At 47.6% G+C, this 25,836-nt stretch overlaps 1 protein-coding gene across 4 annotated transcripts in view; it reads right to left on the bottom strand.

The window, feature by feature from the left end:
* The window catches only part of MCC (MCC regulator of Wnt signaling pathway), a 464,974-nt gene that overhangs the window by 23,138 nt on the left and 416,000 nt on the right, over positions 1–25,836 (bottom strand). For all 4 annotated transcript variants that reach the window (XM_002744705.6, XM_008991678.5, XM_078365032.1 and 1 more), the window contains 4 exons: positions 25,514–25,617; positions 21,436–21,619; positions 9,592–9,826; positions 3,903–4,109 (listed from right to left, as the gene is read on the bottom strand). In XM_002744705.6, the coding sequence (XP_002744751.1) occupies positions 3,903–4,109; positions 9,592–9,826; positions 21,436–21,619; positions 25,514–25,617 (730 nt within the window). The remainder of the gene's footprint in view (positions 1–3,902; positions 4,110–9,591; positions 9,827–21,435; positions 21,620–25,513; positions 25,618–25,836) is intronic.

Below are 25,836 nucleotides of genomic sequence, written 5' to 3'. Positions count from 1 at the left end.
GGCAGTATCTGGTGCATACAGACAAGAATTTCAAAAACCTAATACAACTTGGATAAAATTTGGAATCCAGCTGTGGTAGCCAGAGGGAAGCTTTTTCAAGAGGCATGAACACCCACCCAGTGGAGCAAGAATAAATGTTTGAGGCCCAAATGTGGCCCGCCAGCTGTTTTTGTATGACCAACAGGATAAGAATGGTTTTTCTATTTTTAAAATCATTTAAAAAAGTCAAAAAAGAAGAACATTTTGTGACAGGTAGGAATTACATGAAATTCAAATGTCAACGTCTGCACATAAAGTGTTACTAGAGGTCAGGCTTGCTGGTTCATGCCTGTAATCCCAGCACTTTGGGAGGCCAAGGCAGGTGGATCACTTGAGGTCAGGAGTTCAAGGCCAGCCTGACCAAACAGGTGAAACCTCATCTCTATAAAAATACAAAATTAGCTGAGTGTGGTAGGACATGCCTGTAGTCCCAGATACTTGGGAGGCTGAGGCAGGAGAATCACTTGAACCTGGTAGGTGGAGGTTGCAATGAGCTGAGATCACTCTATTGAACTCCAGCCTGGGCAACAAGAATGAAACGCTGTCTCAAAAAAAAAAAAAGTAATAATAATAATAAACACATGAATAAAGTGTTACTGGAACACAGCCACACCCACTGGTCTCCCTGTTGCTTCTGCCTTTGCTCTAGCATTGGACAATAGCAGAACTGAGTAGCTGCAGCTGCGTTCAAATGACCCATAAGCCCTACAACATTTACTCTGTGGCCCTTCACAGAAAAGTGCTCACCCCGCTCTAGATGCTCTGCCTTTTTCACCAACAGGTAAGACCAGATGAAGAGCCCAGATGAGAAACTTTATTCAAACAATAAATGGATCTACTATTTAAAAGGCAAGATAATCAGCTCATTCTTATTTCAGTACCTTAAAAACACAACATACTCTTATAAAGCTTCTTACTGTAATGTTAAAAAAAAAAATCATGTGGCCTTTTCCATCAAAGATATTTTCTAACTTTTTTTTTTTTTTTTTTTTTTTGAGATCGAGTCTTGCTCTTTTGCTCAGGATGGAGTGCAGTGGCATGATCTCTGCTCACTATAACATCCGCCTCCCAGGTTCAAGCAATTCTCGTGCCTCAGCCTCCCAAGTAGCCAGGATTACAGTTGCCCATCACCATGCCCAGCTACTTTTTGTATTTTTAGTAGAGATGGGGTTTCACCCTGTCGGCCGTGCTGGTCTTCAACTCATGACCTCAAGTTATACCCACTTTGGGCTCCCAAAGTGCTGGGATTATAGGTATGAGCCACCATGTCCAGCCAAATTTCCTTACTTTGAAGCCACTCCACATTAACAGTGTTTTCCCCAGACAAAATAAATACCAGGAACTAGGGGAAAAGCCTCAGTTCATGGGCCTTCTGGCAAGAACCTGGTAAGTCCATTTCCACCACACCCTAAGAACACATACCCAAACACTACTGCTCTGTCTCTCAGGCTCTGTCACTAACTGACTGCTAACAAACTCAAAAGGCAAACAAAAAAAAAAAAATATTTTTTGAAAGTGTGTGTATGGAACAGTGGAACAGGAAACCCCACCTTCCCGAGCCCCAGATACTGCTGTGTGAAACAGCACTGCGTGGCTGGTGTCCACCCACACCGCACAGCCTGATTCGCCTCCCCCAGCCTTGGGCATATGGTCTCATAGTGCAATTGGAATAGTGACTTCTCTAAAGCGCAAACTTTATCACATCATCTCCTGCTGAAGCCCTTCCATGATTCCACAGGGCCCTCAAGATAACTCCAGCCAATGCATCGATTCCACTCCTCTCATCAGCTGAAGGGTGGCTTCTTCTCTCCCCTCTTCAACAGGCTAGCTCCCGCTCTCTACTGGGGCTCAGTTCAGAAGTTTATTTCTTCCAGAAAACCTGTCCTCAATCTCCACAGCAGACATGTGTCTTGCTTGTGGCTTCCCATGGTGCTAGGAATTGATCCTCATACTGGGGACATTCTATCACTGCTCTGTGATCATGTTTGCCCACCAGTCTCCTCCCAAGAAGGTAAGTTTCTGGAGGACAGACTTTGCCTGTCTACCACAGAGCTGTCTCTGGCACGCTGCCTCAGTTCTGCCACGCTGTGGGGGCCAAATCCCATTTATCAGCCAAACGGATGAATAAAAAGCAGCCAGGGTCTCAGGAGGGCGGGCCTGGCTGGGCGCCACAGCTCCTGCCTCGGCTCCTCAGCACGTGGGAGGTGGGGAAAGGCGTAGCTGTGGCCATTTGTGAATCATGCTTTAGAATTCTTAACTATTTTTGGAGTGACAATTCACTGCCACATGATATGAGCATTGTTTCTTCTTTCCCAGGTACATGGCTCTCCTGGAGACGATCCTGCACTTGTGCTATGAGGAGCTGCATATTAGACTAGCAAGCTGGCGTATGACTGAGAGTCCTGGGTCTGAAACAAACAGGGGTCAAGAGAAGCTTGTATTTAATTAGGAACAGAAAAATAGGATGCACAGAATATAGAGGACCCTTGGACAAGGAATATAATTCTTAAGAGTCCACAGGTTTTTTTTTTTCCCCCAATGCAGTATTTGGAAAATTCTGAGATACAGGATAATGGAATGAACTTGGATTCCAGAAAACAAAAACAAAAACAAAAACAAAAAAAAACACCTGGGGGCTGATAAGAGAATGAGGTTGCAAAATTCTGCCACCAGACAGCCCGCTCTCAGATGACGCAGGCTCCGTAACCCAAGGCTTCCTTCCTCCTCCTCTGCCTGCAGGCTGCTTCCCGCTTACTACCCCATGACGGCAGAAATGCCAGCAGGAAGGAGTTGAGGAGGAAATGCAGGGAAAGGAAGAGAGCCCGTTAGTGGATCTGGGCTAAATCCCAACTCTGCCATTTATCAGCTGTGAGACTCTGTACTTCGTTGAGCCTCATTTTTCTCATGTAAATGGGGATCACTACTCTTCCCTCAGAACTGTGAAACAAGGGTGACAATAAATGCAATCATTGGTACAGAAGTACCGTAGCTCCCCCTTAACTGCGGTTTTGCTTTCTGTGGTTTCAGTTACTCAAGGTCAACCATGGTCTGAAAATATTAAATGGAAAATCCCAGCAATAAGCAATTCATAAGTTTTAAATCGCACACTATTCTGAGCAACGTGATGAAATCTTGCACTGTCCCGGGCCATCCCACCCGAGTTGCGAATCCTCCTTAGTCCAGTGCAGCCACAACGTGGATGCTCCCCACCCGTCATCTAGTAGTTGTCTCAGTTATCAGATCAACTGTCCCTGTGTCACAGTGCTTGTGTTCAAGTAACCCTTATGTCATGTCATAATGGCCCCAAAGTGCAACAGTAATGATGCTGGCATATTGTTAAAACTGTTCTATTAATATCTTATTAGTGTTGTTAAAATCTTACTGTGCCTGATTTATAAATTCAACTTCATCACAGGTATGTATAGGGGAAAACGTAGAATATATAAGGGTTCAGTATTATCCGTGGTTTCAGGCATCCCTGGGGGATTTTGGATGGTGTCCCTTGCAGATAAAGGGGCCACTGTTGTACCCATAAACCAACAAACGAGGTCTGCCGTGTGAGAGAGGATTAGACGAAGGAGGTGAGACCAGTATCAGTGGACAGTTGCAGAGATTGCTCCTCTAATGTGACTGCGATATGTGAAAAGGTTTCTCCTACTACATAAAGTGAGATTTGGTATTTCTAAAATGTTGACTGGTTTCATCACACTCAAGATGTCACCTCCTTAGATACCTAGCAATGGCCTGCAGTTCTTACGAAAATACAAGAACAGAGGCAGCAGGGCAGTGAGGTGTGGTCAGTGGTCACGGGGCATCATGGGAGACCTGAGCCTAAGGGTGTCCCTGAGCCACTCCGGCCCTACCTTGCCAGGTTTGTCTTTGCCACCGCTGCTGGTGGAGCTGAGGGACCGCATCCGCTGCTCCTTCTGCTCTTCCACCTCGGACTTCAGGTGCTCGATGTGCACCAGGTAGGCCTGCTCCTGAGCCTCCCGTGTGCTCAGCTTCAGCTCCAGGGCCTTCTTCTCTTTCTCCAGTAGGTAGAGCTGGGCCTTCAGCTCAGCCATCTCCTCCTACAGAGCAAGGAGCACAAAGCACATGAGGCGCTCACGATCTGAGAACAGGGCTGGCTGCTGCCAAGTGGGTGGATGGGTGGTCCTCAGCAATGTCCCACAGACCCACGGTAGAGTTATCACTTTGAAGTTGGCAGTAGGATGAGTGGGAGGAGACCTGGCAGCTGTCGCCACACTTCTGAAGGAATGACATGCGGACAAGGCCATGCATTTTATCAGTCTATGAACTAGACCCGAGACAAAAGGGTAGAAGTTACAGGCAAGTGGACTGTGGTTCAATATAGGGAAAAGCTTTCTAATACATAGAGCCCCCACATGGGCACATGAGCCTTGATGGAAACCCATTCTCTGGCCTGCAGAGGCTGAGCTGCATCTGCCAGAGGCTGTAAAGTCACCTCTGTGTGGAAGACTTCTTCTGGTCAAGTCCCTTCCAATTCCCATTTTGGTTGCCACACCACCAAAGGGATATTTAACCACTCCCACACCAACTGTCGCTGGGCCAGGCAGGCAGCGAACACCTGCGGCAGCATCGACCTCCAGCAGCATCGACCTCCAGCTCTTTCCTAGTTCTCAGGGCCCAAATGAAGTCAATGGAAACAGTGTCCTTCACAGGTGACTGCTCAACAGACGACTTCTACAAGTATCCTAAGAACTCAAATGAGAATGGTGCGTGGAGAATAAGGAGTGAATCCAAATAGGACAGTGCCATCCTGGGACTAGGAGCCAAGAACAATGACAGCCACCAGCCTTTACTCAGCACGTGGCACTGTGCTCAGTGTTCACATGACGTGGCTCATTTAATCTTCCCAACCTGAGGTAGGTATTGCAACAATTTCCACTGACAGATGGAACACTGAGGCACACAGAGAAAAATCCCCCTGTCTATGGCTACTGGGTAAGCTGTGGAGCCAGAGTTATAGCCAAGCTGTCTGGCCCAGAGCCCAGGCCTATAACCACTAAGCTATACTGCCTCCTTCCCTTTCAAGGTGAGCCCATGCTTGACTCTTATCCCTTACCTCTGCTGGAGGGTGACTCCACCACCCCAGGGCCACCAGGTCCAGCCTCCCTAGCCCAGCTTGAGACGGACCAAGGAAGCTGGACCTTGAGTCCTCACCAGAGGTGAGTTCAGATTCCACCCACCCATGAAGTGGCCTTTCTGAAGTAATGAGCCACAGGCCTAGTGCACTGTCCAGTTGGACTGAGGGGTAGATGTTTTTTCACTCTCCAATGTGGGGAAATAGCTACAGGGCACCCCTCAAGAGGGACGTCAGTCAATGTGCTCAGTAAACTTCTCAGAATAGGCCAACCCTTCTTTCCCCTAAATTTCAGACATAAAAGCCAGAATGAAAGGTGTGCCATGCCCAGAGCCTTCTCATCTTTTGCCATTGGAAGCAGGATGTTGAAGGTTCTGGCAACACTGCATACTGAGCTAATGTGATGGTCGCTTCCAGAACAAACATATAACTGCATGCCTGAAATAAGGAAAGAGAAACCCATGGGTGCCAGAAATGAAGAGGGATTTTTGCCAGAAGGAACAGCAAGGAGGACGTGCGCCGGCCAGCGAGGCGTCAGGCCGTCTGCAGGCCCTCCACACGGGGGCTTAATGTTACACAAGGCCAGGGCTGTGGCCTCTGAGGCAGAGCTCAGACCCCGACAGGAAGAGGACTCTCAACGGGCTGCCCAGAATAAGACACTAGAAAACTTCCTTTGTGGAGATGTGGCAAGGACACTTGTCATCTCTCAGGCTCTGGGTGGGAAAAGAAAGAAAAATCTCTTTCGAGGAATTAAACCTCAAGCTTTCGTCATGTGTAGGTGTGGTACAGGAATCCTGAGCCAAGAACCTAACACAACTAGTCCTACACCTCAGAAACCGATGAGTCCCAACAGATCTAAACATAGAACCTCTCTGTAAGGACATCTGCAACCCAGGATCCACAGGGCCCCACAGAAGACAGTTTCCACGGAGGATGAGCTGGTGCTTGCATTCTCCCGCCCAGCCCCTGCCACCAAGGAAATGAAAATGAATCAGCACTGACGTAGAACCAGCAGATGCAAAAAGTAAGAGTCAGCATTTACAAGAAGCAGAAATAACAATGTGAAAAACTAGAAAATAAAGATTTAAACAAAGAGATATAGAAGTCATAATGGAGAGAGAAAAATGTTCAAAAAGGAAGAGAAGGCCAGGCCTTGTGCCCTAAACCTGTAATCCCAGCATTTTGGGAGGCTGAGGTGGCTGGATGACGTGAGCCCAGGAGTTTGAGACTAGCCTGGGCAACAAAGTGAGATACTGTTTTTACAAAAAATAAACTTGAAAAATCAGCTGGGTAGGGCGGTACCTTCCTGTAGTCCCAGCTACTTGGGAAGCTGAGGCAGGAGGATCACTTCAGCCCCAGGGTGAGGCTATAGTGAGCCACGACAGCGTCACTGCACTCCAACCTGGGCAACACAGCGAGACCCTGTCTCAAAAAAACAACAAACAAACAACAACAAAAAGGAGGGTGGATTTGAGGAGAAACCAAGCAGACCATCTGGAAATGAAGATGTACTAAAAAACAGAAACTTGAACTTCTCAGCAGTTGGATCCCAGAAAACGGTGAAAATCCAACATAACCTGCTGGGTAATGGATTTTTTTTTTGAGATGGAGTCTCGCACTGTCACCCGGGCTAGAGTTCAGTGGTGTTGATCTCAGCTCATTGCAAACTCTGCCTCCCGGGTTCAAGAGATTTTCCTTCCTCAGCCTCTCAAGTACCTGGAATTACAGGGGCCCACCACCATGCCCCGCTAATATTTTGTATTTTTAGTAGAGACAGGGTTTCTCTATGTTGGCCAAGCTGGTCTCAAACTCCTGACATTGTGATCCACCCACCTCAGCCTCCCAAAGCGCTGGTATTACAGGTGTGAGCCCCCATGCCCGGCTGGATGGTGTATTTGGCATGGGGGAGTACACATCCCCAGGCAGACTGGGAGGGGCTCATAGCGAAAGGAGATGACTGAAGTTTAGCCTTCAAGAAAGCCACAGGGAACCCAGCCAGAGTGCTGGCAATGGCTGCTGTGGATCAGGATGTTATGGGTTGTTCCCCTCCAAGCTCTTTATAAATTCTACTTTTTTAGAAAATGTCTAAGATGAGTATACATTTTATTTTCAAGTAGCAAAGGGAGTATTAGAACTTTTATTCCAGCAAAAATATCTTTCTTGGCTAGAATACCCGTGAATTTATCACAGGACATACTGATCAATTTTAAAAAGGAAATCCTTGGTCTTTGGCCACAAGAAACAAGATGTTTGTCATAAACGATGGAAGAAGGGTGGCCTCAGGGCTCGTGCCACAGGGTGCAAGGGTCTGCAAAGGGGGCTCCGACTGGGGGAAAAGTCACTACAATGGTGGACCCAAGGCTGGCTTATAAGCAATGAGACATGGAATCAGCCAAAGCAGCATGAGAATTCTCCAGAGAGAGGCCGGAGTGGGAGCAGGGTGGGTGGATGAAGATGAGCCAGTTTGGAAATCACCGGGGTGGGGGCGGAGGTGAGATTCTTGCATCTGTTACCACTGCCTAGTGTCTTCCCAAACATCACCCAGATTCTAATTCAAGAAGCCCCCAGGGACAGGGCTGTGCCAGGGGCCGGGCTGTGCTGAGTGAGTCACCCCTGAGGGTGTCAGGATGGCTGCTGCTGCCGGCTCCCTTCCACTCTCCAGAGGGGGTTTTCTCCCTGCCACGGACAGTACTGATCACAATAGGAGCCATTAACCCAGCACTGCCATGACCCACTCTGGCTTGCTAGACTCCAGATCCTGACCATTACCAGGCTTCTGCTTGAGAACAGCCCCTTTCTATCTACTCCTGGGAGCTGGCAGTGCAGCAGAATCCAAGGCTGTGTAAATTCAGGCCTTTGCTCACAGGAGAGTGGAATTTGGAAAGCAGGTTAGGGCCGGCAGCAGAGTCCGGTGTTGACCCAAGGCCCACAGGAGTGGCCCCAAGCAAGTTCCCACCTGTGCTGTGGCCTGGGACGCAGGATGCAGTGACATGGGACCACGCTTCTGGCAGGTTGCTCTTTTGTTCCCACTCCACCTGTGCGCGCTGCAGTCCAGTCCTGATGCTAACTACATGGAGTTGGTGCAGACCCCACAGGTTAAGGGCAAAGTCATCCACAGGCTGCCCTCCCTTCAGATGCCGGCGGGACAAGCCTCTCTGGCTACTTAAACACTTCTGACTGCCTGGCCTACAAATTCGGGGGAACCCATGACCCCTCTGAGGGTCAGTAATTTGCTAAAACATCTTGCAGAATGAAGGAAAGCACTATCCTTAAGATTAGAGTTTTATTGTAAAGGGTGTACAGAGGGTACAGGCTGAGAGAGTCCCAAGCGCAGATCTTCTGGGCCCTCTTCCCACTGAGTCACGGTATGTCCCTCCTGACACATTAATGTGTTCACCAACCAGGAAGCTTCTCTGAGCTTCAGGTCCATAGATTTTATGAGGGCTTCATTATACAGGCATGACTGGTGAAATCATTGGCTCAATCTCTGGCTCTCCTTCTCTCCCCAGAGGTCAGGCGGCTGAAAGTCCCAATCCTCCATCACACACCTGTTCCTCTGTGACCAGTCCACATCCTCAAGTTGTTTAGGGCTCACCGTAAGTCACCTCATCAGCATCACAAAGACGCTCCTAGCACAGCAAGAAACTCCAAGGGTTTCTGAAACTCTGTCCCAGAATCAAGGACAAATATGAGCCATGGTCTTGCTTATACCACAGCTGCCTTCTGAGAGCAGGTATCAGGTGAAGGGCTGGTGCCTGGCACTCCGCACCAGAGAAAAAGGCAAAGTGGTGTCCTGCTGAGGGATGCTAGTTTAACCACTTCCCAGCTGGGGACCCCAGCTTTCCAAGAAAACTCCCTGCTGTAGAAATGCCAGCAGGCAGATATCTCCACCTGCAGCTGAAGGGCCCAATGTTCAGATCTGCTGAAACACTGACCTCATCAGCACTGTACACCTTCACTGGAGGGCACTATGGACCGAGCAGGCTCGACACTGCACCAAAGGTGCAGGATGTCAGAAAACCAGGGCTTTCGGCCAAACTCTGCAACTGGCCTCACCCTGTTCTCCCTCTGTTGGGAGTTAACGGCAGTGTCAGTAACCCAAGACATACTTCCAAGCATTCTAATGGGTCAACTTAGATGGGCAGAGGCTCCACCATGCAGAGGTCTGACCTGGCTTCTCTTAGAGGATGAAGGGGTCCAAAGTTGGGCTGGGACACCCTGAGAAATTCCTTAGAATTCAACTGCCCTGTCCAGAAACACCCAGCCCAAGTGACCCCTAGACACAGTGAAATCAGCTCTGTCTACAAATAAGGGTCTGGCTCTTCTCTGGGCAGAGGTGACTGAACACAGAAGGGTCGATTCCTCCTTATGGACTGGACCTGCCTTGAAAGACTGTTTAGATTTCCTCCTGGCGGCAGCCTAGCACACAGGGCCTGCCCACTGCATACCTTCATGGCCATGAGCTCCTGCATCAACACGGCGTTTTCCAGGTCCAGCCTTTGGCTGTCTCCCCGGGGCTTGACGTCATAGCTGAGCGGATCGATGTGGATGCTTTCCAGCTCCAACATGGTCAGCTTGACTGCAGCCCTGTCATTCTTGAGCTGCTGGATATAATCCTTCAGCCTCTGCTCGTCTTCTTTAGTGAACTCGGTGTCACAGCTACTGGCTGTGGAGCTGGTTGTGCTGAAGAAGAAGAAAAAAAAGCCACCACCCTGTGGTATTCCAAGTCATGGCTTAGAGATCTTTTCCCTCACTCTTCCCCACACTCCCTCTCCCCAGTGCTATTTAGATGGTAATCTAAAAATAAGTATTCTTCACAGCATGGGAAAACAAAACCATCTTTTAGGAGAAAATAAAGTATGAAGAATAACAGAAATGTTTATACCCTTTGACACAACACTGTAAACTCTAGAGATGAATTTCTAAGGAAATAATTCCACGGAAGCGAAAAGATACACACACAAAGAAATATAATCCAAAATACAGGTTAGTGAATTGTCACCCTATCAAAAGGAGGGAAATCACGTGGAATTTACAGCGATCATTGTAATATGTAAAATTACAGTGATATTGACAATGGTGGTGATATTTTGAGGAAATAAAAGATATTATAAGACATAATAAAAATGATATTCATGTGGTCAGAACTTAAAAAAGCGAATCTGTTAAGGCAACAAAGGGTGAAGCACAGAACACCTATGGCATGATCCACAGATGTGTGGCACACACTCACACGTGCGTGCAGGTATCCCAGGCCGTGGCAGCTGTCCCTGCAGAGCAGCACTGAAGGTGGCTGTTACGCTGTGATTACTTCTGTTGTTTGCAACATGTACCATGAAAATCACTGGGGTGATACCACAGAAATAATCACTTTGGGAGGGGGAGACCTCCAGGCCTCCACAGCAGAGTCTGTGTATAGTGTCCACTAGAGGGACTCGGGCTTGGCCCAAGGGCCCTTGGCAACCCAAGGTGAATGGTGAACAGGTGGGAACCCCCAGCTGAATCCCAGGCCTGTGGTGGCCTGGGAAGGTTTCTAAGGGACCAAAGCACCATGAAAGGGGGAGGACCACTGGAAGACTGAGGCTATGGTTCTCAAGTGGGCTCTGGCCTTTCCCAGCAGTGGGCAGGCTGCTCCCTGTGCCTATGAATAAGGCCCACTCCCTTCGGCAGAGACTCTGAGGCCAGTGTGCACCGACATCAGTTTCTCTGCACTTGTGCTGGGCCTTCCTAGGCTTGACTCACCCCTCATGGAACTGGGCTGAAGATGCCAGAGGAACAAGCAGAGGCCTACTGACCTCACATCAAAACAGGCCAGGCTGTGTGGTCATGTATGTTGCTACAGATTTGGAAAGTGAAGCTCAGACACATTAAGTGGTCAGCTGAGTCATATGGCTGGAAAAGGTACAACTAGATTTGGGCCACAGCCTCATGCCACAGCCCTGTCCTTGTCCCAAGACTCCTGCAGATAGAACCTATGCCAGGGGCCAGGAGTGACCTCCATAGGCCGCCAGATGCCAGAAACCCAGGCCTGCCCTTATCTCACACTGCAAAGGGGTAACAGCCAGGACCCCAACTCAGCAGGTGCAGTCCCCTCCCCACAGCCTGGACATGAATAAGGGCAGCCCCACTCTTACACATGACACAGTGCTACGAAGACAAGGCTTCCGGGCAGAGAAAAGGTGAAGCGAGATGATGGCTGGAGCTTTGCTGCTCACAGGAGGAAGAGGCTACCCTAGGGTTTGGGGTGGTCCTCAGGTCAGAGAACCCCTTCTAGGATGGGAAATTCCTGAGCACCAGAAACCCTTTGGGGCTGCATCTCACCCCCTCTGTTCCATCAGGACAGGTGGGAAGTCCCTTGGAGACAAGGCCAGCAAGATCAGCCTGACCATTAAACACCAATTCTTCAGAGGCTGTGCCCGGTAAGTTTCCGTGTCAGCTGGCCTGGGCTATGTGCACAGTTGCTTGGTCAACCACTAGGTTAGGCATTGCTGTGAAGGTGTTTTTTACATGTGATTACCATTAAAATCAAGATCAAGAGACTACAGGGTGACTATCTCCATAACATGAGTGAACCTCATCTAATCAGAGAGACCTTAAGGGAAAAGACTGAGATTCCCCAATAGGGAAGGGATTCTGCCTGCAGACAGCCTTCAGACTCAGGATTGCAACGTCAGCTCTTCCCTGGGTCTCCAGCCTGACCTGCAGACTTCAGATTTGCCAGCTCTACAATCAAATGGGCCAATTCCTTAAAATAAATCATTGTTTGTGATTTATACTTTGTATCTGTATCAAGAGATCAATCTTGAACTCTCTCCTTATACCTAGGTATCGATATCTCCATACAGATCCATCTCCTATTGGTTCTGATTCTCTGCACAGCCCTAACAGCAAAGTGCTACCTTTACATGTGACCTGAGCATCTTACACACTTTGCATACTCCCCGTCTTCTCATCTCTAAAACAAAGGTAATCACAGTACATGTTTCATAAAGTCAGGGTAAAATTAAATGAGGTAACATTAGAAGTGTTTATAATAGCAAAGACATGGAATCAACCTAAATCCCCATCAATGGTAACTGGATAAAGAAAATGTGGCACACCTACACCATGGAATACTACGCAGCCATAAAAAAAGAATGAGGTCATGTCATTTGCAGAAACTTGGATGAAGCTGGAAGCCATTATCCTTAGCAAACTAATGTGGGAACAGAAAACTGAATACCACATGTTCTTACTTACAAGGGGGAGCTAAATGATGAGAACACATGAACACAAAAAGGGGAACAACAGATAATGAGCCATACTTGTGGGTACAGAATGGGAGGTGGGAAAGATTGGGAAAAATAACTAACGTGTACTAGGCTTAATACCTGGGTGATAAAATAATCTATACAACAAACCTCCATGACATGAGTTTACCTGTGTAACAAATCTGCACATGTACCCCTGAACTTAAAAGTTAAAAAAAAATCAGAAGTGTTTAGAACAGTGCCCAGCACATAGTAGGCACTCAATAAACACAGCTCTCCTTCATTTATTTAAAAAAATATAAAAATGCCTACTATGAGGTTCTAGAAAAATCCCTTCCCTCAGAAAACTCATATTCTATTAGAGGAGACCAGGAAGTGAAATACACAGCACTTGAGATGGTGAAAAATGAAGCAGGGAAGAGGCGAGGGGAGTACAGAGTGGGCATGGGGTTATTATTTGGGATTGAGCTGCAGGGAAGGCCTGCGTGATCCAGTGACATTAGGGTGAAGCTAAGGGAAGTGAGAGAGGGAGCTACGTGGATGTTTACAGGACACAGTAAATGCAAAGGCTCTAGGCAGGGAGTGAGGCCAGCAGCACAACATGGTTGCTGAAGCAGAGTCAAGCAGGAGAGAGGAAGGAGGAGAAATGGTCAGAAAGGGAGTGTGTGGGAGGGGGTCACACAGCATTTTATAAGGGCTGTGTCTTTTTCTCTAGGATTAGGATGGAAGCTATTGGGGGTTATAACAGGGAGGGACGTGATCTTCCAGCCTTACATTATAATAGGATCCCTCTGGCTTCTACAATGAGGAGAGATACAGGGAGGCCTGGGAAGAAGCAAGGGTGCCTCGGGAGCTACAGCAACAATTCCAGGGAGAGATGGTAGAAGCTCAAAGCAAGGTGGGGGCAGGGAAAGTAAGGAGAAGGATAAAAATGACTACTGATCTTCAGCATTATGTTTCCTCAAGCTGTGTTTTAAAGGGATGAGAGGGGAGAAGCAGCAACATCCTGCAGCTGGAACACTTCACAGGCTATTCCACAGTGAAACGAGGCAGCTCAAGGGAAGGGCAAAGAGAGCAAACCGAGCCAACAGCAGAGGGCACTAAGGAGCCAGGCTCTGCATCAGAGGACGCATCCAAAGGACCCTCAGCATCTCAACGAAGGCCTGTCTGCCTTCAACCAGCTCAGCGGGAGGCATGCCTCATACAAAACCCCCAAGTAGAGCTCGGGAGCTCACCTTCACAGATCGTCAACACTGATGTGGAGGCACAGACATCTAATGTTCCACAGGGGAACGAGCAACAAAATTAGAGCAAACTCAAGAGCTGGCACTGTTCGCAAAGCATTCCACAGGCTGAGGGTGGAGATGTGCTCCCAGCCTCGGCGTGTTTAGACAGCGTGGTGCTGGGAGACAGCAGCGCTTCTCTTCCAGTTACTTGGGAGGTTTCAGGAATGAAATCCTTCCTTGTGAAGCTGGGACACAGGGCATGGGGTTAACTTACCCCTCTAGTCTTTCCTTTTATTAAAAATTATTTTGAAAAATTTCAAGCCTACAGAAAAACACAGAATAACCACACCTGTGTGCCCATCACCCGCAAGACATTGTGGTATCTTTTCTTCAGACTACTATTTGGGAAATATAAATTTATACTTGAAACACTTTTTGACTTTCATTTAAAGTAAAAATCACAAAATTCCAAGAGCAGTGAAAGCTAGCATTCTCTAATTACCCTGCAGGAACTGAAGTGATAATATTTTGGCAGATTTTCCATTTAGCAGGACTAGTCTACCCCAGCAGTTCTCCCAGAGGGGTCCTTGGCTGGCCACATCAGCAGCCCCTAGGGACTTGCTAGAAACATACACTCCAGGGCCCACTGTCAAGACCTCCAGAGTCAATAACTCTGAAGGTAGGGCCCAGAAATCTGGGTTTTAATACATCCTCTAGGTGACTCTGATGCGTGCTCAGGCGTGAGAACCACTGCTTTACTCCTCAGGCTAAGTGGGCATTTGCTCAGTATCCTGCGAGGTGACTGGACGCTCCCAGGTTTTCTAGGTAGAGGCCACAATGCTCCTGGCATCTCTGGTGGGTGTCAGGGTCTACGAACAGGTCTCTGATGTCAGTCAGACCTGGATAAATGTTCCTCCTCTGCCACGTCCTCACTTTGTGGCCCAGAGTAAATTAGCCAATGTTTCTGGGCTGCAGGAAACAGGAAGGCTAAGGGCTCCTGCCTCACCAAGTTGTGGAAAGGATACCACAGGCCCTGAAGCAGGCAATTGGGGCTGTCACACAGCACCTGTCCTGTGGGAGGAGGAGGGATGGGTGGCCACTTTCCTGATGGCTTTGCCAAAAGCCCCACAACACCCAATACCAGACTCAGAGATCCCCTGAGCTGTTGGCCACCTGCAGGTCATCCAGAATCCCTCCATCCCATGGAGAACAGAAGCCACCAGCAGTTGAGTGGACTTGAGAAATCACCTAGCCTGGGAGAACATGAACGGGAGTAGGCAGACTGCCAGGTGTGGCCACCCTTAGGGCCGGGAGCCTGGTCCATGCCAGGCAGGGAAGGCTTTTGTGTCACCCTCTTTGCTATAAGTATAGTTTTCAAAGAGGAAGGAAATAAGAAAAAAAATAACAAAAGATCTCAGTCCACAGATCTTACCCCGTTGGAAGCACAGAGCTTTAAAATGCTTTTAGTGGAGGAAAGTTTAATTTCAAGATAAACCCCACAGCACCTCCAGCTTCCCTCTCCCGCTTCCAGGACAGCAGCGGGGAACAGATCAGGCGAGGTTAATTACAATTCTGCTTTGAGCTCTTAACATTTCACTGCGGAATATGATTATGACAATGGTAGGGGAGGGGAAGCCAGTGGCTTTTTCTCTGGCCTCACAGACAAAGGCGCTGGCGGTCTCCCGAGGGCCTGCTGCTGGCTGCTGGGCGAGGGTTAAGTCATCCATTAACTCTCCCAGCTTGGAATGCTGGATGATCTCAGTTGTCAAGGGAGAATCAATCACTTTCTGTGGCTGCATTATTCCTCCTCTCCAGAACAGGAGGCTGTCTGTATTCTCTGAGAGGGACTGTGGAGGAAGGCTAATGACAAAAACCCTAGCCACATGTATGTGTCTTACTCTGGCTTCTTGAAGAGCTAGTCCAGGACGTGTGGGTTTTTCCTTTCCGTGATCCACTGCTGGCACTCCCGTCATGCTGGCTTTCCTCTGCATCTGTTCATTGCCAGCAGCTCTTCCAGCATACAGCACAGGAAGCCGGCCGGTATGTAGCCCTATGGGAGTGTGGGACTGGCTAGTTTGACACTGCTCAGGCCAGTCCACCTTCCACCTACCAGGTCCGCTATGGGAGATGCTGTTCAAACCAGCTGTTGATGTCAAACCTTTTCTCTTCTATCCCTCTCCACCATGCCCCATCTCTCCTCAAGACAGCTCCCCAGCCTGCTCATTAGAATAAAAATTCATTTTTCTTAGCCTTCTCAGCTTGCTTTGGCAGAAGGCTAGAGGATATTTCGTTTCTTTTGCTTTGAAAATCCATGATGGCATTTTCCTGAAGTTTTCATCAACACTTTACCTGGCCCCAGATAAGATCTGATTTCCATCAAGGAGTAGCTCATTTTTAGAAGAAAAGTGTCCTGGGGGAGGGCATCTGTTTTGCTGAGCATGTGAAATTTATTTGAACGAGGGGGAGTCAGTCCAGGTGATATTTGGCATTTAAGTTATCCCTGAGTGACCCCATTCCTTTAAGCAGAAGCTTGAGCCTTGGCAGCTTGCCTGTATCTTTTACTGCTGTGCCGTGGGTATATCCCCATCCCTTCTTTTTTGAGTTTGTGGCAAAGGACTAAAAACACTTAACAAACTCTAAACTTCTTATGTTTATATGCTCTTGAATGGTTATCAGAATTCTCCAGGAGAAGATACACATCAAATGAGGGTAGATTATTTAATAAATAGTCCTACAACTGTCCAGCAAAAAAGTCCTGTGATTGTCTAGCAAAATATGGGCATGGGAAAATGTGCTGCCAGACATCCAACGTCCTCAAAAGCTGCTCGAGTCCAGAAAGCTCCTAAGAATTTAGCTGAGAGTGGAAGTCAAAATGAGAAACAGAAATATTTAGAAGAAAAACTCCATATATGCAGCAATTTTTAAAGATTCTGTCATAAAGGTTACTGATAACACACCAAGATAGACACCATCCAGGTTTCTATCGGCAGGGAGCTGAGATTGCACCACTGCACTCCAGCCTGGGCATTAGAAACATTAAGCATTATAAATGACTTTAGATGCCACTAAAAAGAAAGAGGTACAAGTTGAAGTTATAAGGTTTTTTCCTTACAGATTAGTCAAATTGTGAAAAAAGACGTACTACCCAGGATTGACACAGATTTGGACAAAGAGCCTGGCTGCAGTGTCCATGGCTGTAGGAGAGCAACTGGATCATGGATGGAGGGCTATCTGACATTTGAAGCATTAATCATCTTTGAGGCAGCCAATTCCAACTCTTAGAACTGGTATCACAGAAACTGCACAAGAGCAACAGCTATAAGGGCAAGGACAGTGGCTGCAGCAATGCTGTAATTGTGGAAACTGGATACAGATGTATCAGAGGAAAGTGTTCAAATACACAGCAGTGTTGTCATCCAGTGGAAAACTGCAACTACTGGAAAGAATGACACATATAGGAAGATGTTTAAGAGTATAACACTAAGGGGAAAACGCATGTTTCAAGAGTCCACATCATTGGGTCCTCATTAGGTTACAAATGAGATGTAGTCAGCCAGGCACGGTAGCTCATGCCTGTAATCCCAGAACTTTGGGAGGTGGAGGAGGGCAGATAATGAGGTCAGGAGATTGAGGCCATCCTGGCCAACATGGTGAAATCTCATCTCTACTAAAAATACAAAAACTAGCTGAATGTGGTGGCAGGCACCTGTAATCCCAGCTACTTGGGAGACTAATGTAGGAGAATCACTTGAACCTGGGAGGTGGAGGTTATAGTGAGCCCACATCGCGCCACCATGCTCCAGTCTGGGCAACAGACTGAGACTCTGTTTCAAAAAAAAAAAAAAAAAAATTGAGATGTAGTCCTGTTTTTAAAGATGTTGTGTTTTGGCGCACCAAGTACCTGCCTTCCAAACTCTTCTGCTGAGACTTATCCCTTTTCTTCTCCATCCCCAAGCTCCTCTGGTAACTGCCTTGGCCTCGTGCTCCCATGGCCACAGAGGATCAGGATAGCCATCACAGCCCACCTGGGCAAGATGCCCCTTTCCCAGGATTTTCTTACTTGACACCAGGGAAACCAGCCAGCTTTGTGTACAAATGCAGGTGGTACGCTGGTTGTCTGTCACCTGGGGAAGGCTGTCCCCAAAACAGGAAGGAGAATAAAGGCTGCGTGCAAGGGCCATACAGGCGAGACCTGGAGCCTGGGTCTGCTACTGTTCTGTCTTAGGCAGCCCTCTGCCCAGGTATGCAGCTTATGCCTGTGAGATCTGATATCCTTCCTGTACGACCCCTTTTCCATTTAAGCTATTTGAGTATGTTTCTGTTCTTTGCAACCATGCATCTTAACTAATAAAAAATGCAGTGAAATCTGTAGGCATATACCCCAAACTGTTCCCAATGTCCTTTCCAGTGAGAGTCCTAGAACGGAGAATTTTACTATCCTATGCGTTTTGCAATGCTGGGATTTTAATTGCTTATTTTTACAACAAGCATACAGTTCGTTTGAAATCAAGAAGTTAGATCTCACTTGAAAAAAAGATAAAAAGCATTTCACATCTATACCTTGTTCTCACAGAACCTAAAAGGTAAGTGACGAGGACATTTGAGCAGGAGGACTTAACATATGCTGTCATGTCAAGGATGTGTCTGGGCTCGTCTGCAGAGCTCACTCACACCAGTAAGTGTTTGTCCCCAAGGACTTTGGACGGACTCTCCTGACACATGAATGGAAAAGCATCTCTCTTCAGTAAAGATGACTGTGTCAGCCAGATTTAGTCTCTCGTTCCCTGAAGCTTACTGATGGTGAGATAGGACAGGCTTGTCCTAACTAGGTGACGTTTCAAAACACTCACCCTTTCAATGGACATAATTTCACTCTCCTCAACTTTTTTTTTCTGCCCCAATGAAACTTTATCTTAATCCAGACTAGTTCAGAGAGTGACAGCTGGGCATCTCTTGAGTACTTGCTGCTGTCCAGTCCAATTCGAGGGTTACACCCCAGAATGAGTGGCCAGACAGGCAGCACCCTGACTGCTGGAGGTACCCAGAGGCTCACGGCAAGGCTGCAACCACCATTCTCATGGCTCTCCCTGATCCCCATCTGGTGCTGAGATGAGGGACTCAATTTCAGTCTCTTAAAGTGCAGACTTGCTGTGGCCAATCCTGTCTTGGCCACAGTTCCTTTGTGGACTGAAATCGGTGACTACACTGCACAGGAGATGAACTGTGAGGCCTGGCACAGACGGTGGGCTTGACCAAGGATCCCTATTTCTACTTCCCAACATGTTAGCCCGTGTACCTCTTTGTCATGATATGTTGATAAAACCATCCAGGCAATCAACCTAGTCACTCTGTCCATAAGACTATTACACTTTCTGATGAGGCCATGGCTGTATTTTCAAAAATGAAGCAGCACCAACCCTGGGCTCCTGCCAAGTCAACCAAGAGCTGGCTATCACTTTTATTCTTTTTGCTGGTTAACTACCCCTCTCCCGCTCCTCTCTAAAACCATTCACTCTCCTGTCATTAGGAGCCGCCTGCAGGCTGCCAGAAATGCCACTGGGGGCCTGATACTCAGCATTCCTTTCCTGAACCTTTGAGGTGCAGCTCACGGATGTTCTGATTAGAACGCTCTATACTGGGAAAAGGGATTTGCTGGGCTACATAAAGCTTCAACTCAGAAAGATCCTTTCTTTATTTTCATAAACTTGGCATGGGGGAATGTCTGAGCCAGAATGGCAAGATTTACAAACAAAATTACTATAATTACCCTACTTAAGAAAGGGGTCTGGTGGTTTGGGAGTTGATTCTAAACCCACGTTTAACATAAAGCAGTCAAATTGCATCAGGTTCTAAGAATGTGGAGGGACAAATGATTGCCCCGTGTGTGGCTCTTCTGTGCTCACTCAGAGCTGCTCTGATTTGGGCGGGAGGGTAAGAGGGAGTTTTTAAAGGAGAACTGAGTGAAATTGGAGCTAAAGACCTCTGTACTTGGATGGGAAGACCCATTTGAGGCTAAAATCAATTTAAGAGCCATATTTTGGTGAGGTTATCCTTGGAAATAATGACTCTGTGTTTTGAATTTATCTCAATCTGCAGAAACACAGGATCCCAAATTAAATTTCTCTAAGAAAACAGTCTCAAAATCAAGGCTCACCTGTAAGTTCAAGAACTTCTAACTAATATTCAAAAGCGAAATAGATGGTGATAACATTGTCCTCACTCCTGACTGGTTCTAAATTTGTATCTGATTCAGAATCAAACAGTAAAATTCTTTTTGGGGATAGGGAGGTTTGGGCAAAGGATCTGTAGTACAAACCTCAGAAGCTACTGAAACAGCACACATTTCCTGTCAAGCAAATTCTTATGTTCACTAGTAAAACAGCACAGCATCACTGACATGAGAACTACGTTTCTATACTAAATAAACACACACATTATAGATTATACACATCTGGAAAAGTCATTAAGAAGAGCATCTGCTTTCCGTGTTTACACAGTAGAATCTCCTTTATGAAAAAAAATTATGATCTGTGCTTCACTGAATGAGACAACTGTTGCCAAAGCAAAGAAGAATCAAGTCCCCTGTGTTTGTGGGCACCTGGCTGAGTGCATTACTGGGCCTGTCCCCTCTCCTGGGACACCTGCGCCAGTGCAGGTAAATGGAGGCATTGAGGTAGATGGTGGGTCCCGCCAGGGGAAAAGGGAGAGGGGAACATTAAATTGCTTTCCAGCACCAAGAAAGCATCAGTATTTCGCCTCTGGCTCTCAGTAGTCTGTCTATCTTTATGCCACTCTGGTCACTTAGCCTGCAAGTAGACATTGTTTTGCTATGTCATGAGATCCAATGTGGGAAGAACAATATGCTCAGTGCTGAAATCCCATGTTCTCGCCCAGGTTCCCTCTTATCATCAGGCAGGTCACTGACATATCCCTGAGCCAAGGTTTTCTCACCTGTGAAAATGGGGTGAGTTACCTTTCCAAGTCTTTCACAATTTGGCAATTATGTAAGACTTTCTAAAAAAGTGACTTCTAGACTGAGGACTGGTAAATAAAGGGAAGGCATTCATGTTTTTAGGACTTTGGTGGCAGGAAACGAGAAGGTAAGTAGAAAGGGTTTCATTCTGACTCTCCACTCCCATCCAGAATAATCAAATGACTTCAGCAAATTATGCTCAGCAAGGTCTTCGCTGCTCTCTTCCTCCTCTTTTTCAAGCACCCACTTTAGTTTCCTAGATTCACAGGCAGTGAACTTGACCTCCAGTCATGACTGAGTGCCTATAAGCATGTGCTGTGAATGTGGCATCACTCCATGAGGCAAGAGACAGGAAGAGATGCTCTTGCCTGAGAAGAGCTTATAGAGGATGGAGGCGCCAGAGGATGGGAGAGTGGCATCTGGAACTAGCATGGGCTGCACTGGGCCTTGGGACCAGAGGGCCCATTTGCAGCAAATGGGTCTTGACTATCCCAAGTGCTTCCTGGAAATCAAGAATTAAAAAGCAATGGAGAACAGAACAATGCAGGAGAAATAGATCTGACAGAAAGGTAGGTTTGCATTCCATCTCTACCACTTTCCACAGCAAACCACTCCTCTCTGGACCGCAGTTTCCACATTGGCAAAATCAGAGGGCCACTTTCTAGCTCTTCTGTTCTGATCTTTTGATTCCTTTTTAGATGGAGCAGGCTGCAAGCCAGAAGCCATGTGTGCCTTTTCCCAAAGCCACGCAGTCCCCAAGAGCTGGGTCACTGTATACCAAGTCCCGTGAACAGATGCCACATGGACACGTGCCCACCTCGGGGCAGGAAGGCTGAGCATTACCTGGTGTGGCTGTTGGAGGATAGGCTCTCCCAGGGCTGCACACTGCAGCCGGCCACGGCAAAGGCTCCCCCGCAGCTGCCATCCAGCTTCATGAGCAGGGCCTTGGCAGCGTTCTCAGCTGTCTTCCGGCAGTCATGAGCTCGCTTGAGCATCTGAGTGATGTTTTCATCCCCCGACTGGTCTCCTAAGTGGCAGAGAAGCCAAGGGATTAATTGACATAGGCCTGGACAAGGCAGGCCTAAGAGTGACTGTGCATAATTAACTTTCGGTTACTTAGGGCAGAGGTGGCACTGTGGAAGGGAACTCACAGTGCCCAGCTGAAGAGAATATCTGTGCTCTGGGCCTGCCACTGCCACTTAGAAGCTGCATGTGGGAAGGTATTTCTTTGCTCTTTCTCTGGGCTCCACTGGCCTCATGGACAAATGTAGGGGTTAGCCATTGGGATCCCCATATTTCTGTCTCCAGCTCTAACATGCTCCGATTTTTCTAATGATCCAGGCTCCTGACTTCTCCTCCCATTCAGTCACAAGTCATTTGGCCATTCCTCTGTGCACTGGCACTTCCCTGTGAATCAGGGAGGGAGAAAGTGGGGCAAAACTGTGCCATCTTTCCATATGTCTGCAGCTTTGGTTAGAGCCCTGTGTGGGGGCAAGAGAGACAAAACTAATGGTTCGGATGAGAGCTTTAGATAGGCTCCATATCATATGTACCCAAGCCACCCTACCCCTGCTCTTGGCTTGGTAATTGTGCTGAACTCAGATGCCTCCAGGGGCCAGGTAACTGAGCTACTGCAGAACATTAGGGTGTGGTGGGCATTCCCACAGACCAGGCAGTGAAGACCCTGCCCAAAATCTTCACATTTCTGTTGTGTTTAAAAAACTTTGCTGGAACAAACAAAACTATACAGATATTGAAAAGATCATGGGTGGCTGAACTGAGGCGGGAGGACTGCTTGAGCCTAGGAGTTCAAATCCAGCCTGGGTAATAGAGCAAGACCCTATCTCCAAAACAACAGCAAGAACAGCAGCAACAACAATGGTTGCCAGGGGTTGCGGGAGGAACGAACAGGTGGAGCCAGAGAAGTTTTAGGGCAGTGAACTACTCTGTATGATACTATTAACAGTGGACTCACATTATTATACATTGGCCCAAACCCATAGAAAGTATAGCACCAAGAGGGAACCCTGATGTAAATGATGGGCTCTGGGTGATGATGATGACGTGTCACCATAGCTTCATCACTCGTAACTACTATACTACCCTGGTGGGGGATGCTGAAAATGGGGGAGGCTGTGCATGTTGCTGGGTGAGGCATATGGGAAATCTCTATACCTTCCTCTCAATTTTGCTGTGAACCTAAAACTACTCTAAAAAACCAGTCTTAAAAAAGCAAAACAAAACAGCAACTGTGCTGGCTAAACAAATCATTGGTTTGCTACCTATACAGCACAGATCCATGCTCTTCCAAATATTTTAAAATAAAATCTCATGCCAAAGCATACAAAATGCTATCCTAACACACAAAAAAGGTAAACACGGAATTGGATGAAGTGGGCAGAATTGGGGGACACATTCAGAGTCTCACCCTCCAACCCCACTGCTGAGGCCCAAAGAAACTCCTCCAGCTTCCCAGGGCACAGTTTGAAAACCACTGGCCTAAAGTATCTATGAATGAAAGAATGAACAGAATGCATGCCTGTGACATCAACGAGAAACAAAGAGAACAGACCCACAATTACAGACACTGTGGGTGCATGTCAGAAACGAGTTCTTGCTTTGCTGTGCAACAGCTCTACGGCATGGTGGGGCAGTATGATGGGCCAGCCACTGCTACAGCAGAATGCAAGGGCGAGGCTTGAAGGGGAACTGCTAAAAGTCAAGCCTGCCCTCAGCACTGGAGAGTGGGCAGGAAATGGGGTGGACCCATTCTGCAGGCCAAAAATCTCTGGAACTCCCTCCTGTCATTTCTCTGACAACCTTCATGCCTGTCTTCTCTCTACAAATAAGACAGTTTACATACATCTCACCGCTGACTGCTATTTGGAAGAGGCATGAAATTACTGACTGTCTCATCTTATAAATGTACACATGAGCTTCCCAGTATTAGGTAAATACAAAGCATTTCATTACTGATTTTGGATATTTAAGAGGCAGATTTATTTAAGCTCTTTCAGCTCCTAAACCAAATAACTGCACTGAGTAGGTACAAGCCTTACGAAAGGTACCTTTTGAGGCCTGAACAGGTTAAGACATTCCTCTGATACCAACTGGAAATACAATGACTGACTTTTTTCCTTTAATTTATCATTTTTAATACATGTATTACTTTTAAAAAAAACCTGACAGCAGGCCAAGATCATTTTAGAATCTGTTTCATATGAGGAATAAAGTTTTATGGTTCAGTTAAAAGACCCTGAAAAATGAGGTTTCTAATGGAAATGCTGGCAGAATTTCTACTTCTAGGCTGGGCTGGTAATACTATTAAAAAAAAAAAAACAAAGGGAGGAGCAGAATGTGGCTCCCCATACAAATGAAGGCACGCTCCTTTGTTGGATCACTTGGATATGAAGCAGGAAATTAATACCCAGGATACTTCCCTTCCTTCAGATTTGCTTCAGATTCCTGTGCAAGTCAAAACCGAAGGATGAAACACATGTGAGTGTTCAGTGCAAAAGCGAACCCCCAGGCAAGCGGGGAGGAGCAGGGAAGGCGGACAGGAGGGTGCATTCAGAAGGAGCCTGGATGGTGACCTTCTTTGCAGGGTGCGTCCTGGATGGACAAGTCCTAATGGAAGCTCACAGCAGAAAGCCGGTCCATGACAGAGACCTGGCCACCACACGTGGGAATGCCTGGCCTGCCCATCTTTGACTCTGGAGTGACCTGGTCACCTTGGCTTTCTGTTTACTTGCTGTTGCCTCTCTGAAGGCTAAGGGGGTGGCCAGGGCTTAGTTCCACATGGAGAGAGATGGCCACCTTTCTCCTTGGGTCTCCCTTTCCTCTTAGCCCTGTTTTTATTGCAGTCCTCCTCACATCATTGCAGGCTCAGAGCCATAATCACTGGCCACGTTTTAGCAAATGCTGCTGCTTCCTAGAATGACATGCTCATGTCTGTTCCAGTCAGATATTCCTTCCACCTTACTCAAAATTGAGGGATAGAAGTGAGTGGACAGTGCAGGTCTCAAGGTACAGGTCAGGCAACATGGCACAGGACCCTAGGGGTGGGACAAGGACAGGCACAGGAAGGCGAGGTAGGCCAGCAGGGTCAGCATTCTGTGACGCTGACATGAGCATGGGGTGAAACTACTACTTCTTTATTCATAAAACACCTGGAGACCTGGCAGGGGAAGCCCATGCTTCTAAACGACTCAAAAGCTGGGTGTGGTGGCTCACGCCTGTGATCCCAGCACTTTGACAGGCTGAGGCAGGTGGATCACCCGAGGTCAGGAGTTCGAGACCAGCCTGACCAACATGGTGAAACTCCGTCTCTACTAAAAATACAGAATTAGCCAGACCTGTAGTCCCAGTTACTTGGGAGGCGGAGGCAGGAGAATGCTTGAATCTGGGAGGTGGAGGTTGCAGTGAGGCAAGATCGTACCATTGCACTGCAGTCTGGGCAACGAGAGCAAAACTCCATCTCAGAAAAAAACAAAACAAAACAAATGCTACTCAAAGAGATAAACTTGGAGAAGCTCAACCAACAAAATGAGGTGAGGTGAAGGCCACGTGGCAGCAGTGTGCACCTTGACAACTGGCATCACAGTGGTGACTACAGCCACGCTGGCCCCTTTCATCGCTGATGTGGCCCCAGCTCCATCTGGCCCCACTGTCAGCCCAGGAGAATGCTGCTCCTAAGAAGGCTTGTTTGTTTTAACTTGTCGGTAATTCTGTTTCCACTTCAGTTCTTGCTGCATTCAACATAAACAATTTACCCACTCAGTCATGAGGAAAAATGAAAAATGCACTTGACAACCAAATTTTGTGTTGTCAGGAGATGATTCAATGCCAGCCGCTGAGACAGGGGCAGGAGAAAAGGAGGCAGGGTGACAAGAGGAGGAATAGGGACTCCAGAGACACTTACCAGGGGAGGACCCCACGCCCGCTGCTCGGAACTGCCCCAGGATGAGGCTCTGCTCACTCTCGGCCAGTGCCAGGAGGAGTTCGTAGGCTTCGATGCACTGCTCGCTGAAACAAAGCACACATGGCTTCAGCCCTGGCAGGGAACAGCGGGCACCTTCAATGCAGTACCACTGGTTCCTGCCCAGGAGGCAGCTCAGGTGCTGTCTCGGCCTCACTCTCCACACAGGCAAGGAAACCACCCATGCATATTCCCAGGACAGGGCCAGGGGCTTGCTCTTTTATTGGCCTTTTTGTTTTTAAACTTTTAACTAGGTTCTGGAAAAA

This window comes from Callithrix jacchus, chromosome 2 (assembly GCF_049354715.1).
Source record: "Callithrix jacchus isolate 240 chromosome 2, calJac240_pri, whole genome shotgun sequence".
NCBI lineage: Eukaryota > Metazoa > Chordata > Mammalia > Primates > Cebidae > Callithrix > Callithrix jacchus.
This window is presented reverse-complemented; position numbering and strand designations above follow the sequence as displayed.